This window comes from Schistocerca americana, chromosome 5 (assembly GCF_021461395.2).
Source record: "Schistocerca americana isolate TAMUIC-IGC-003095 chromosome 5, iqSchAmer2.1, whole genome shotgun sequence".
In the NCBI taxonomy this organism is placed as follows: Eukaryota; Metazoa; Arthropoda; class Insecta; order Orthoptera; family Acrididae; genus Schistocerca; species Schistocerca americana.
The window spans coordinates 145,256,734-145,271,270 of record NC_060123.1 but is presented as its reverse complement, the minus strand read 5'-3'; the positions used below and the strand labels follow the sequence as shown (position 1 = coordinate 145,271,270).

General features: G+C 44.1%; 1 protein-coding gene across 2 annotated transcripts in view; it reads right to left on the bottom strand.

Annotated features, from left to right (window-relative positions):
• Window positions 1-14,537, bottom strand: part of LOC124615375 (xaa-Pro dipeptidase) — an 885,418-nt gene that overhangs the window by 136,858 nt on the left and 734,023 nt on the right. For both annotated transcript variants that reach the window (XM_047143201.1, XM_047143200.1), the window contains exon 4: window positions 12,389-12,436. In XM_047143201.1, coding sequence (XP_046999157.1) covers window positions 12,389-12,436 — 48 coding nt within the window. The remainder of the gene's footprint in view (window positions 1-12,388; window positions 12,437-14,537) is intronic.

Below are 14,537 nucleotides of genomic sequence, written 5' to 3'. Positions count from 1 at the left end.
CCAACATTGTGTAAAACCGGTTGCCAGCGATGAGGAAGTCGTAGGACACTCTTAGCAGTGTCAGTTGTGTTGACAGTCCGAGTGGTGCGGTCTTTTGCTCTACGAGTTTGTAGCAGTTCTGAAGCGAATGCCGTGAAGTGTTTCCTTCAGTTTAGAAATGGAGTTGAACTCACTAGGGCTTAAGTCAGGGGAGTGCAGTAGGTGGTATAGCACTTAGCAGCCCCATCAGTCAAACAAATTCAGTAACAGCTTGCGCCGGCCGAAGTGGCCATGCGGTTCTAGGCGCTGCAGTCTGGAACCGCGAGACCGCTACGGTCGCAGGATCGAATCCTGCCTCGGGCATGGATCTGTGTGATGTCCTTAGGTTAGTTACGTTTAACTAGTTCTAAGTTCTAGGGGACTAATGACCTCAGAAGTTGAGTCCCATAGTGCTCAGAGCCATTTGAACCATTTTAACAGCTTGCACTGTACGTGCTTGAGTACTGTCCTGCAAAATGATGGTCAGGTCCTGCAGAAAGTGTCATCACTCCTGAATCTAAGCTGGTCGTAGGTTGCGCTCCAAAAATGCAAATCCAGTTCTCTCATGTATGTAGACCAAATAAGTTCATGGAGCTCGTTTTTATACAGGGTGTTACAGAAACGATTGCCAATATTCAAGGATATGACAGGAATAACCATTCGAAACGAAAAAGTCAAGTAAACATGGGGTCTAAAACGCATACCTTAAGTGCTATGAGCAATTCTTGATCTTGGATACTGTGAAACAAATCTCTTCTACTGCAAGCTCTTTGCTTTCCTTATTTCGGGAAGTGGTAGTATGGACTAAAACAAGAAGAAAAAGTGCAGTAAACATGTCTCCTAAGAAGCATAACTTAAGAGCTATGAGCATTTGTTCATATTCGCTATTTTGAAACATGACTCTCCTAATGAACAAGTGCTCATAACTTTTAAGGTATGCATTTTCGAGCACATGTTTACGGGACATTTTTTTCTTGTTTTGGTCTACACTACCACTTCCCGAAATAAGGAAAGCAAAGAGCTCGCAGTAGAAGAGATTTGTTTCACAGTATCCAAGATCAAGAATTGCTCATAGATCATAAGGTATACGTTTTAGACCCCATGTTTACTTGAATTTTTTGTTTCGAATGATCATTCCTGTTATATCTCTATATTGATCACCACTTCTGAAACACCCTGTATAGTGGAGCTATTTTCAGATTATTAAGGGAGAACTTTTTTGCGACTGTTAAGTTATCTATTATGCAAAAAAGCTCCACAACTGGTGCCGTCTACTGTCTAACATACTGCAGAGCCTGTCCCAGGTGTAACACGGTGTCAACATGTATTCGATAACGTAGATTTAATTGTGTCTGCTAACAGTGGCTGGAATACTTTTCACAGCATGAGATGTATTAAATGCATCACCAGAGTCTCAGCTCTACCAACATCTGAAGAGGTCCAGAGGCTTAAACTGGCTCCCTCTGGAACGGAAGTAGATCGCCTAGGTGTCAAACAATGCATTACAGCAGATAGCAGATTACTATTCTAGACGTGAACACGATTAGTCTCATTCTGTCACACATATTCACACGCACCATGCAAAATATGCAGCAGATATGGGTAGGTGGCGCCACCCAGCGCAGCCCGCTCTACAAGTGCCAGAAATTCCTGAATGAAACAGGCTGATACTGTCAGGCAGCAACACGATTAACGGTGACAGAAGTGCAGGGACTTTATCGTCATTCAGTAATGCACCACCAAGCGGCTACAACAGGGTTATGTGGCTTTACAGTACGCTGCCAACGATAGACAGGAGCAAGCTGGCACATTTAACAATCAAAGCTTTTCCCATCAACTCTACATAGGTTACTGACAGCATAGTTATGTTAACTGTTTACAAACGAAACATTTCTCAGTCAAGTGTTAATATTTTACGTAAATGCTTACTTAACAGCTGCAGATAAGTATTCACTTAATAAACTGAAAGTGACTCCACTACATAAACACGAGCACGTGAGTTTATTTTGTTTACTCACGTAAGAGAACTGGATAGGAAACGATGGGGAGGTATAGTCTGTGTGTAAACTGAAACGCAAGGAGCATTTCCGGAAGATCGCATCAACTGTCATACACACCGATTAAGAATCAATTTCTGCTCTAGCACTGTTGGACAGTGTGCAGAGATTTTCGCACAAACTATCCATATGTGTTTCCTGTGACGGCATCAGTAGCTCATCTCTGTATACCACGCACTGATAAAGCACGCGTTGGAAAGACAACCTGCCTTGGACATGTGCGAGCAGTGTATCGCCAATGATTTCTTAGGAGAGCTGCGGAAAGGAACAGCCTGTAGTTGAATGAGGTAGTGGAACAGATATAGTGGGGAATCGTCTGCTCGATCTTCAGTCTGTAGACCACTCGAGGAGCGAAGTAGATCAGCGCAATTCGGCGACCTGCCTTCCCTAACCAGTCTTCTCTCCCCCCCCCCCCCCCCCCCCCTACATCCCACGCTATTCACCCTGTCCCATCCATTTCATTGGACAACAGACATTAATTTCATACCATTAAAACCGCTTTTTTCGATCTGCAGTTTTTTCATCCTCTGGAACGTGTAAACTATTAGCCCTAGAGAAAAAATGAATAGGACCTTTTTTGAAGTAAATTTCATGTAGTTTAATTTTGTTCTGCGAAACATTTTCGCTGGAAGCCGCGGTTTTCGAGTTATTCAAGAAAAACATAAAAAGTAACCTCCAACCCCACCCCACCACCAAGCTCACAACACATCGGTCAGGGTATTTAGTATGTCGCTCATGGCACTCCCTCCTAAACTACTACCAACGTACAAAAATTTGCGACTACACCAATTTTTCTCCTATTCGACCTTTCTTGGTCTTCGTTGATCGGCTATCAGCGATAAATTGTGCACAACTGCAAGCTACACAGGAAAATCGTGCAGGACACAGCGGCTAGAGCGCCAGGTCCTCTGGCAGTGGTGCACGCGCAGCCAGCCGTGCACCAAGCACATCCACTCCACGGACACGAGTCTCCTAGTGCACGCGACATGTAGAAGGGAGAAACACGCACAGTAGTGATACTGTAGCAGTACACTACGGTTCCATCTGTTTTACGGTCAGTAGTAGGGGTGGGCAAACTTTTAAAGATATCGATATATATTGTGTCGATATTTATAGAAGACGTCAATACTACTGAGATAAAGATATCGGCACTTTGTTACATCGGTCGATATTTTCTTTATATACAGGAATTTAAAAAAATTATCGAAGTCACAGAACTGATTGACAAACGTTTGAAAATTGACAAATACGTCATTATATCCCACATTAACCAATAAATGACTCACAATGTACTACAAAATCACTTACTTACAAAACGCTAATTAATGAAACCAATAATCATCACCGATAAACATTAACACAACTCTTGGTTTAATATATTCCCTTGACAGTCTGGTTATGTTATCTGGCATGTTTACCAAGGATACCACTCTTTCGGACGGAACAGAAGAGGCTTGGCATATTAAGTATTTATGAGCAATTTCTGACAAAACAGTTGTGAAATGACGACCAAACATTTCAGACAACAGAGTCTATTTTCCATTAAATACTAGGACAGTAATTGGTGATTTTCGTGCTGAATGCTCGATACTTTTAGAGTGCGTCTGTCTTTTATTGTTCCAGGCAACCAGGGGGGTAAGAGAAGCTCACATTCTGCTTCATAGTTGCGACCAGGGAGTAATGATTTCCGCCATTCTCATTGAGTGCTGTCACCAAATGCACCTTGTACCTATTATTTTCAATGGTAGAACTGACACACGAAAGTAACGCGCTTTTATGAATAGGCAGTGTAGATACATTCATGTTCAAATCTGGTCCTCATTTGCAGTACTGAATACCAAATTAAATTAAACCCAATGTTCGGCATTCACTGTCAAACTGCAAACATTGGTAGTTCAAATGGCTCTGAGCACTATGGGACTTAACATCTGAGGTCATCAGTCCCCTAGAACTTAGAACTACTTAAACCTAACTAACCTAAGGACACCACACACATCCACGCCCGAGGCAGGATTCGAACCTGCGACCGTAGGGGTTGCGCGGTCGCAGACTGAAGTGCCTAGAACCGCTCGGCCATACCGGCCGGCGATTGGTAGTAGTTGGGGTGGGTACGATATCTGCTGATGAGAACCTTTTTTAGTCATCAGTCTATTGGCTGGTTTGATGCGGCCCGCCACGAATTTCTTTCCTGTGCTAACCTCTTCATCTCAGAATAGCACTTGCAACCTACGTCCTCAATTATTTGCTTGACGTATTCCAATCTCTGTCTTCCTCTACAGTTTTTGCCCTCTACAGCTCCCTCTAGTACCATGGAAGTCATTTCCTCATGTCTTAGCAGATGTCCTATCATCCTGTCCCTTCTCCTTATCAGTGTTTTCCACATATTCCTTTCCTCTCCGATTCTGCGTAGAACCTCCTCATTCCTTACCTTATCAGTCCACCTAATTTTCAACATTCGTCTATAGCACCACATCTCAAATGCTTCGATTCTCTTCTGTTCCGGTTTTCCCACAGTCCATGTTTCACTACCATACAATGCTGTACTCCAGACGTACATCCTCAGAAATTTCTTCCTCAAATTAAGGCCGGTATTTGATATTAGTAGACTTCTCTTGGCCAGAAATGCCTTTTTTGCCATAGCCCGTCTGCTTTTGATGTCCTCCATGCTCCGTCCGTCATTGGTTATTTTACTGCCTAGGTAGCAGAATTCCTTAACTTCATTGACTTCGTGACCATCAATCCTGATGTTAAGTTTCTCGCTGTTCTCATTTCTACTACTTCTCATTACCTTCGTCTTTCTCCGATTTACTCTCAAACCATACTGTGTACTCATTACACTGTTCATTCCGTTCAGCAGATCATTTAATTCTTCTTCACTTTCGCTCAGGATAGCAATGTCATCAGCGAATCGTATCATTGATATCCTTTCACCTTGTATTTTAATTCCACTCCTGAACCTTTCTTTTATTTCCATCATTGCTTCCTCGATGTACAGGTTGAAGAGTAGGGGCGAAAGGCTACAGCCTTGTCTTACACCCTTCTTAATACGAGCACTTCGTTCTTGATCGTCCACTCTTATTATTCCCTCTTGGTTGTTGTACATATTGTATATGACCCGTCTCTCCCTATAGCTTACCCCTAATTTTTTTTCAGAATCTCTAACAGCTTGCACCATTTTATATTGTCGAACGCTTTTTCCAGGTCGACAAATCCTATGAAAGTGTCTTGATTTTTCTTTAGCCGTGCTTCCATTATTAGCCGTAACGTCAGAATTGCCTCTCTCGTCCCTTTACTTTTCCTAAAGCCAAACTGATCGTCACCTAGCGCATTCTCAATTTTCTTTTTCATTCTTCTGTATATTATTCTTGTAAGCAGCTTCGATGCATGAGCTGTTAAGCTGATTGTGCGATAATTCTCGCACTTGTCAGCTCTTGCCGTCTTTGGAATTGTGTGGATGATGCTTTTCCGAAAGTCAGATGGTATATCGCCAGACTCATATACTCTACACACCAACGTGAATAGTCGTTTTGTTGCCACTTCCCCCAATGATTTTAGAAATTCTGATGGAATGTTATCTATCCCTTCTGCATTATTTGGCCGTAAGTCCTCCAAAGCTCTTTTAAATTCCGATTCTAATACTGGATCTCCTATCTCTTCTAAATCGACTCCTGTTTCTTCTTCTATCACATCAGACAAATCTTCACCCTCATAGAGGCTTTCAATGTATTCTTTCCACCTATCTGCTCTCTCCTCTGCATTTAACAGTGGAATTCCCGTTGCACCCTTAATGTTACCACCGTTGCTCTTAATGTCACCAAAGACTGTTTTGACTTTCCTGTATGCTGAGTCTGTCCTTCCGATAATCATATCTTTTTCGATGTCTTCACATTTTTCCTGCAGCCATTTCGTCTTAGCTTCCCTGCACTTCCTATTTATTTCATTCCTCAGCGACTTGTATTTCTGTATTCCTGATTTTCCCGGAACATGTTTGTACTTCCTCCTTTCATCAATCAACTGAAGTATTTCTTCTGTTACCCATGGTTTCTTCGCAGCTACCTTCTTTGTACCTATGTTTTCCTTCCCAACTTCTGTGATGGCCCTTTTTAGAGATGTCCATCCCTCTTCAACTGTACTGCCTACTGCGCTATTCCTTATTGCTGTATCTATAGCGTTAGAAAACTTCAAACGTATCTCGTCATTCCTTAGTACTTCCGTATCCCACTTCTTTGCGTATTGATTCTTCCTGTCTAATGTCTTGAACTTCAGCCTACTCTTCATCACTACTATATTGTGATCTGAGTCTATATCTGCTCCTGGGTACGCCTTACAATCCAGTATCTGATTTCGGAATCTCTGTCTGACCATGATGTAATCTAATTGAAATCTTCCCATATCTCCCGGCCTTTTCCAAGTATACCTCCTCCTCTTGTGATTCTTGAACAGGGTATTCGCTATTACTAGCTGAAACTTGTTACAGAACTCAATTAGTCTTTCTCCTCTTTCATTCCTTGTCCCAAGCCCATATTCTCCTGTAACCTTTTCTTCTACTCCTTCCCCTACAACTGCATTCCAGTCGCCCATGACTATTAGATTTTGGTCCCCCTTTACATACTGCATTACCCTTTCAATATCCTCATACACTTTCTCTATCTGTTCCTCTTCAGCTTGCGACGTCGGCATGTATACCTGAACTATCGTTGTCGGTGTTGGTCTGCTGTCGATTCTGATTAGAACAACCCGGTCACTGAACTGTTCACAGTAACACACCCTCTGCCCTACATTCCTATTCATAACGAATCCTACACCTGTTATACCATTTTCTGCTGCTGTTGATATTACCCGATACTCATCTGACCAGAAATCCTTGTCTTCCTTCCACTTCACTTCACTGACCCCTACTATATCTAGATTGAGCCTTTGCATTTCCCTTTTCAGAGTTTCTAGTTTCCCTACCACGTTCAAGCTTCTGACATTCCACGCCCCGACTCGTAGAACGTTATCCTTTCGTCGATTATTCAATCTTTTTCTCATGGTAACCTCCCCCTTGGCAGTCCCCTCCCGGAGATCCGAATGGGGGACTATTCCAAAATCTTTTGCCAATGGAGAGATCATCATGACACTTCTTCAATTACAGGCCACATGTCCTGTGGATACACGTTACGTGTCTTTAATGCAGTGGTTTCCATTGCCTTCTGCATCCTCATGTCGTTGATCATTGCTGATTCTTCCGCCTTTAGGGGCAATTTCCCACCCCTAGGACAAGAGAGTGCCCTGAACCTCTATCCGCTCCTCCGCCCTCTTTGACAAGGCCGTTGGCAGAATGAGGCTGACTTCTTATGCCGGAAGTCTTGGGCCGCCAATGCTGATTATTTATCAAAATTTAGGCAGTGGCGGGAATCGAACCCGGGACCGAAGACGTTATGATTACGAATCAAAGACGCTACCCCTAGACCACGGGTACATTAGCGCCTACGAATCAAGTAAAGACAGACAATAAAAATATTGTTTTCGATATCTAATATTAATATCAATATATCGATGCACCTATAATGTTCATATCGATGCTCGATGTCGATATCACCTCGAAGATACGTCGACAATGTGATACACCAATAGCTGTTGCTCATTCATAGTGAGTAGTGATAAAGTTTTAATTACCACCTCGAGAAATAAAGTTACGCAGTACGTTTTTTGTTTGCTTGCCTGTACATGTCTGCAGCCCTCCTACGCATCGAACTCTTCGCGCCACAGTGCCGTCTATAGGAGCCAAAACAGAATGGAGGAGCTCACTGTTAAAGTGGAGTATCGTGCGACTATTCGCCTTTCGCATCTGAAGGGGGACCATGCTGCAACAGCGCGTGCCAAGAGGGAGGGAAGTGTACTGCAACAGTGCACCACCATACGACGACACAGTGATCAGGTGGCGTCCACTCAAACAAGCATGAATGACGAGAACCAAGTGCAGAGCATCTCTGTCAGAAGAACTGGGGATCGCTAGGGAAGTGCGAGGTCCTGGTGCTCGGAAACGGGCGAATCACAATCGAGGCGACGGCGGAAAAGTGAAAAATCTGTGACAGATCAGTTTTCAACGCCTTGCACGACATTTTGGACGTGACAAAGGTCGCTCCCCGCTGGGTTACGCGACTTCTGACAGCCATCAAAGACGCCCACCGATTCGAGGCAGCAGTGGAAGTGATGCAGCTGTTATATCAATCCAGCCTCGTCACCACTGCCTCACAATGACCGCGAGACAAAAGAACAAAGCAAACGGTGGAAATGTGTGGAGTCCCCACTGCCGAGAAAGTGGCGGTGCTGCGTATTTTTTTGGCAAACCACTCTAGGGAGTAAATTTTGTGTTAGCAGAAGAGCCGACACCGTGTTACGAATGGAGCCGAAATGCACGCGTTTTAGCTCATGCAGGCTGGCGTGTGGAGGGAAGAACTATACTGACGTGAGGTCTGGAACATGACAAGGAATGAGAATTCAGAAAGCGGACGAAATTAGTTTGATACTTAACTTTATTCTATTAATGATGAACGTCGCTCTTGGCAGTGCATGATTCACAATATTATCTGTTCAGAATACATTCTTGAAGATAGTATTTATAGTTACTGAATATGGCGCCTTGCTAGGTCGTAGCAAATGACGTAGCTGAAGGCTATGCTAAACTGTCGTCTCTGCAAATGAGAGCGTACGTAGACAGTGAGCCATCGCTAGCAAAGTCGGCTGTACAACTGGGGCGAGTGCTAGGGAGTCTCTCTTGACTAGACCTGCCGTGTGGCGGCGCTCGGTCTGCAATCACTGATAGTGGCGACACGCGGGTCCGACGTACACTAACGGACCGCGGCCGATTTAAAGGCTACCACCTAGCAAGTGTGGTGTCTGGCGGTGACACCACTGTAAAGATGAAGTGTCGCGGGAAGCTGTGAAACTTTTTTTTTCCTTCCCACATACAGTGTCTCAGCTCAGAATGTACAGGACACAATCACACAAGGTTCCTCTTTCCTCAATGAAGAAACCATTCCGAGCGAGGCATTTACAGAATGACCACGTGGTGATTTTCTAGCTGTATCGTTTCCTACACAGCCAGAACACAGTCTTCTACGAGCAAGGGAGTCATTTATCGAAGGGAAAAATATGTTGCTTTGAAGGGTGAATATGTAGAAAAGGACAGAGCCGGTCACCTAGTCTGATCGTCACAGCTAGATCCCCCACCCCTCCCCCGAGGTGGTAATCAAAACTTTGAGTGTCCCAGGAAACGTTTGATGGGTAGCGCAGCCACCCGGCGCCTCACTCAGTCGCAGTTCCGGCTGCGTTCCCAGCGGAATGGCTGGCGGCACACCCTGACGAAAAGAAGAAAAAGCTGGAGCCGGCAGGCAGAGGGAGAGGCAGGTGTGTGCCGGGCTCGGCGTGTGTATGCCCGCGGCCGCCATGCTGGAAGGGGCGGGCTCTCGTCACGTGGCGCGCCCCCGCATCGCCCGCTGCTGCTACAGAACATCCTCGCAACGCAAACAGACGTGGTGCTCACTGACGTACCGGCGAATCCTCCACTCCCACCCTACTTGTAACGTGGCACCGCCTGGTACTCCTGTAAATGCAGCTTACCCACGCTTAGCTGTGTTTTTTGTTGTACCAGCACGTCTTTCACACAATACTTTTAAACTTACGTTATCGGTATTTATGATGCAAGAAGCATACAAATGACAACAAATGAGAAGGCTGGTCAACGAAATAAAATATGAATACTGACAAAAGTTACGTGACATGCGTAGGGTGCTCAAAAAATTTAATCTTAGACACAACTGATATTACTACACCACTAGATATGACTTTTCTGACTCGTTTCTCTCCACTGTTAACTGGTTCTTTTAACCTAATAATGAAGATAAATCTGTATGCAAGTCCTTATTTTGCTACTGCTTTCGATACATTGATTATATTTTATGATTTTATAGTTTTCATAAGATTATTTTATCCGACGTTTGATTCAGAACAACAAAATAGATTCCAGGCTAGAAACTTGTACACTAGAAAGCTCTATAGACTTCTCCTACGTCAGAGTGGCATGGCGAGACCGTCACCTAGCGAAAAATAAAATTTTACATTCAGATTTCATGAACAATTTTTTTTTGCTTGAAACAAGAAATAATTCCTGTCTTTAAATGTGAGTGTAAAGTTACGGTAGCTCTTAATCGGCAACTGCTAATGAATTCTAAACTGTCATGCGTAAAAAACTTAGATTATAGCAGCACACACACGAAATCCTTCCCCGATATTATAAATTGGAACTAAAATCACAGCGAAGTGGTGTTCTTGGGATCCGTGACGATTATAATTTTTTGTTTTTCCAACAAGCAAGGTATCGTGTAAGGTGTTGGCAGTTTGGTTAGTTGTCGAACCTGTGGCAATTAATTTGCTTTTAAATGGTTCAAATGGCTGTGAGCACTATGGGACTTAACATCTGAGGTCATGAGTCCCCTAGAACTTAGAACTACTTAAACCTAACTAACCTAAGGACATCACACACATCCATGCCCGAGGCAGGATTCGAACCTACGACCGTAGCGGTAGCGCGGTTCCAGACTGAAGCGCCTACAACCGCTCTGCCACACCGGCCGGCAATAGGCTTTTAATGTTAGGATCATTGTAACATTGTCTTTACTTAATTTATTTTTCTGAAATTGCTTGGAGTGCAAGATATCATCTGACTTCTATGACGAAAAAGACTACTGTGGCTCTTCGTCTGAAACTGCCACCATCAGTAATCAGTACACAGTGGTAGCTGTCAGATACAGGGATTTTACTGACAAAGTTTGAAATGTTTCACCGACTGTCCCCGAAATCATAGACCCGAATGGTTCGTTATCAAACAATCGCATTTCTCGGTGGGTCGAATGTTAATGGTTCAAACGGCTCTGAGCACTATGGGACTCATCTGAGGTCATCAGTCCCCTAGAACTTAGAACTACTTAAACCTATCTAACCTAAGAACATCACACACATCGATGCCCGAGGCAGGATTCGAATCAGCGACCGTAGCAGTAGCGCGATTCCGGACTGAAGCGCCCAGAACCGCTCGTCCACAGCGGCCGGCGGAGATGTTAATTTGGAGGTCGCTTGCCCCTCCTGGCAGACCCCCAGAAGACAGTGTGTGGGGCCTACATTCTAGTCCCGCGTGCTATCAACACGACGGGGAGCTGGCAAACGGTGCACGCGGCATAGAGGACCACGATGTACAGATTAGGCAAACCTGGAATTGTCGCGGAAGCCCGGTTAAACGCCAGTTTAAAAGTCTGCTGTCAACCTGAACTCGATTGCTACGACTGTTGCAGCTGCTGACATACGCCTATCGCCCACAATTCCTGAAGGGTCGCTGTACCGTCCGTCTTCGTAACTGTCTTCGACATTTCGAAAAGCTGCTTTAAAAATACTGGGCTTGTTGCACTACACAGTAAATTATTTTATGACTTCTAGTCATCTGCTTCTGTAGAGATAATACTGCAGTCCATCGGAAAGTAATGAGTAGTTGACTCATTAACAACATCATTCCACATCCACGGGCTCGATAAAAATTTCCTCCAGACTTTTCCACGCTTTGCAGCTTTGAGTTACACGCACCCGTGTTGCCAACCACTCACCTTCCATGGTCGTGGTCCCCTGTCTCTTTCTTAGCTCCATGAATACAACACAGAACTTCTTTGACCCACCTACCATCCAGTCACCTCGCTACATGGCATGCCCACTGTCAATTCATTTTCATAGAAAAAAAGGGACAGAGTGTAACTTGCCGTCGACGGAGCAAAAACTCTGCTCGGGGAGGGATGCGAAAGGAAATTCGCCGTGCCCTTTTCAGACGAGTCATGTCGGCATTTGCCTTAAGCGATTTAGACTAACCACGTAAAACATGAATGTGGATATCCAGAAAGGCATCTGGACTGCTGTCCTCCCGAATGCGAGTCCGTTGATATAACCAGGACGATGCAAGTAATGGGTTGTCGCCTTGCGGGTTTCTCGATTCCAGCATCCCTAGTATGTCTTGGATCGATTTACGAAAAATGAAGCACACCTAAATACGGATAGCTGCAGTGGAATTAGAATCTAGGTTCCCTGCCACTTCCAGCTCTCTTGTTGCTGGTGATCCGATGCTCACAAAATATTTTCTATAGAAAACCATCTAATCAACGCACATCCCGGAAGCTCTTTCAAACAATTTGTCTAAATGGATTGACTACTTAAATGCTGGGTCCATCTCCAAATGTGTAACTTAGTCTAGAACATTTTCTTATTCAGAAACGCAAAGTTACTGTACTTACCAGTGTTAGTAGCACGGAAGGCTGCATGCTCGATAGCACCTTCACAATCTGAAAATCGAAAAATATCGTTTAGTGCAATAGACCAAAAAACTGCATGTTTCAATTTCACTAAACTATCAACCAATACTTTTTGGACCATTTAATTTTTTGTACTGAAGTTATCAATTCAACGGTCAAATTAGGCCTACTATGCCGTCTTAAAGTACTCTTTGATGAGTAGTAGCAGAGTAAGAAGCAATCCACGAAACCATACATTTGCAGAAGACATAAATCTTACTGGTTGTGCCAAACTCTCCGACTGTGTTAATCACAAAACACATTGAATTAAAATGGCAGCAGAACCTATTCCGTAAATATTCTTCTTTATTCAAAGCACCAACTACTTCGGGCGCTTATGATCATCTTCATAGTCTACGCGTTAAACCAATCTCTTCTCCGTGTGTGATGCGATGTAATGTTCGAATATTCTTTAGGTTTTGCGAATTATGAAGAAGTAAGATACTATATCCAAAGCAACAACCAATCTTTCTTACGCATATAGGCCTAATGCTCACACGCCCCTCATGTAAATACGTCATTATTTCCTCTTACACTGTCCTCAGCATCACAGTTTAATGAGCACAAAAAGGTAATTTTTCTTGGAAATATAAAACTAAATACTTGTAGTACATACATATGCAAATGCATTACAATTCGCATAAGAGATCGCCAGCTCTAGTCCCAAGAACAGATTAATCAGACAGCCCGATCAAAATGTTTACTGCTTTTCACAATGGTCAGTTTGGTTACTGGTAAGATTTACTCTCTGCAACGAAACTGAAAACAAAAGAAGTATACAGAAAAAGATACAACTCTTTTTTATCTACGTCTATACTCTGCAAACCAACGTGAAGCGATTGGCAGAGGGATCAGTCAAAAAATCCCAAAGTACAAGCAGGCTTTTCGTCACGATGCTAAAACAATATCATGTCACGCTGCACGAACGAATGTCCAAAACCATCGACGGATAAACAGTAAAACTAATGACTGAAGAAGTCGCTCAGCATTCTGATAGCATAAGTGGTAAAATATCGTTTTACTGCAGAGTTGTATTGTATTTTATTGTATGTTAACCGGGGACCTAGAAACGACGGAGAGGCTCCGTCCCCACCGCAGCCGCAGTGGTCCACAACCCCACGACGACTACTGCAGTCCACTACACCCCTCCGCCGCCCCATACCGAACCCAGGGTTATTGTGCGGTTCGGCCCTCGGTGGACCCCCCAGGTAACGTCTCACACCAGACGAGTGTAACCCCTATGTTTGGGTGGTAGAGTAATGGTGGTGTACGCGTACGTGGAGAACTTGTTTGCGCAGCAATCGCCGACATAGTGTAACTGAAGCGGAATAAAGGGAACCAGCCCGCATTCGCCGAGGCAGATGGAAAACCGCCTAAAAACCATCCACAGACTGGCCGGTTCACCGGACCTCGACACAAATCCGCCGGGTGTATTCGTGCCGGGGACCAGGCGCTCCTTCCCGCCCGGAAAGCCGTGCGTTGACCGCACGGCCTACCGGGCGGGCGACTGCAGAGTTAGTAACGGCCAGAAATATTCGTTGATGGGTCCCTGTGGGCTGGGAACCAGTTATTGCGAGAACACACATAGCACTGGAACAAAAGCTCGCAGAAATACCTTTTAACGAGCTCAAGTTATGTATCACAGCAGCTCAAGGCAAAGAACCACTGCATATTCTAACGAGTAAAACACACTCTGGGTGCAGACGATGCGACACTGTTGCGAATAAAACACCAATCCAGAAAGCGTTGAATATATTTCTTTTCTTTCCGTCTATGATCACAAGACTTCTTGTTCTTTGGACTAACGATTTCGGTCAGCGATCACCATCTTCACATAGCCACTAAAACATGGGAGTGGACAGTCTGCAACTTAAATCAATAAAATTTGCCAATAGTGAAATGAATTACTTTCATACATGTGCAAAACATGTGCTTCAAATACGACGAGGTTCAAATGGTTCTGAGCACTATGGGACTTAACATCTATGGTCATTAGTCCCCTAGTACTTAGAACTACTTAAACCTAACTAACCTAAGGACATCACACAACACCCAGCCATCACGAGGCAGAGAAAATCCCTGACCCCGCCGG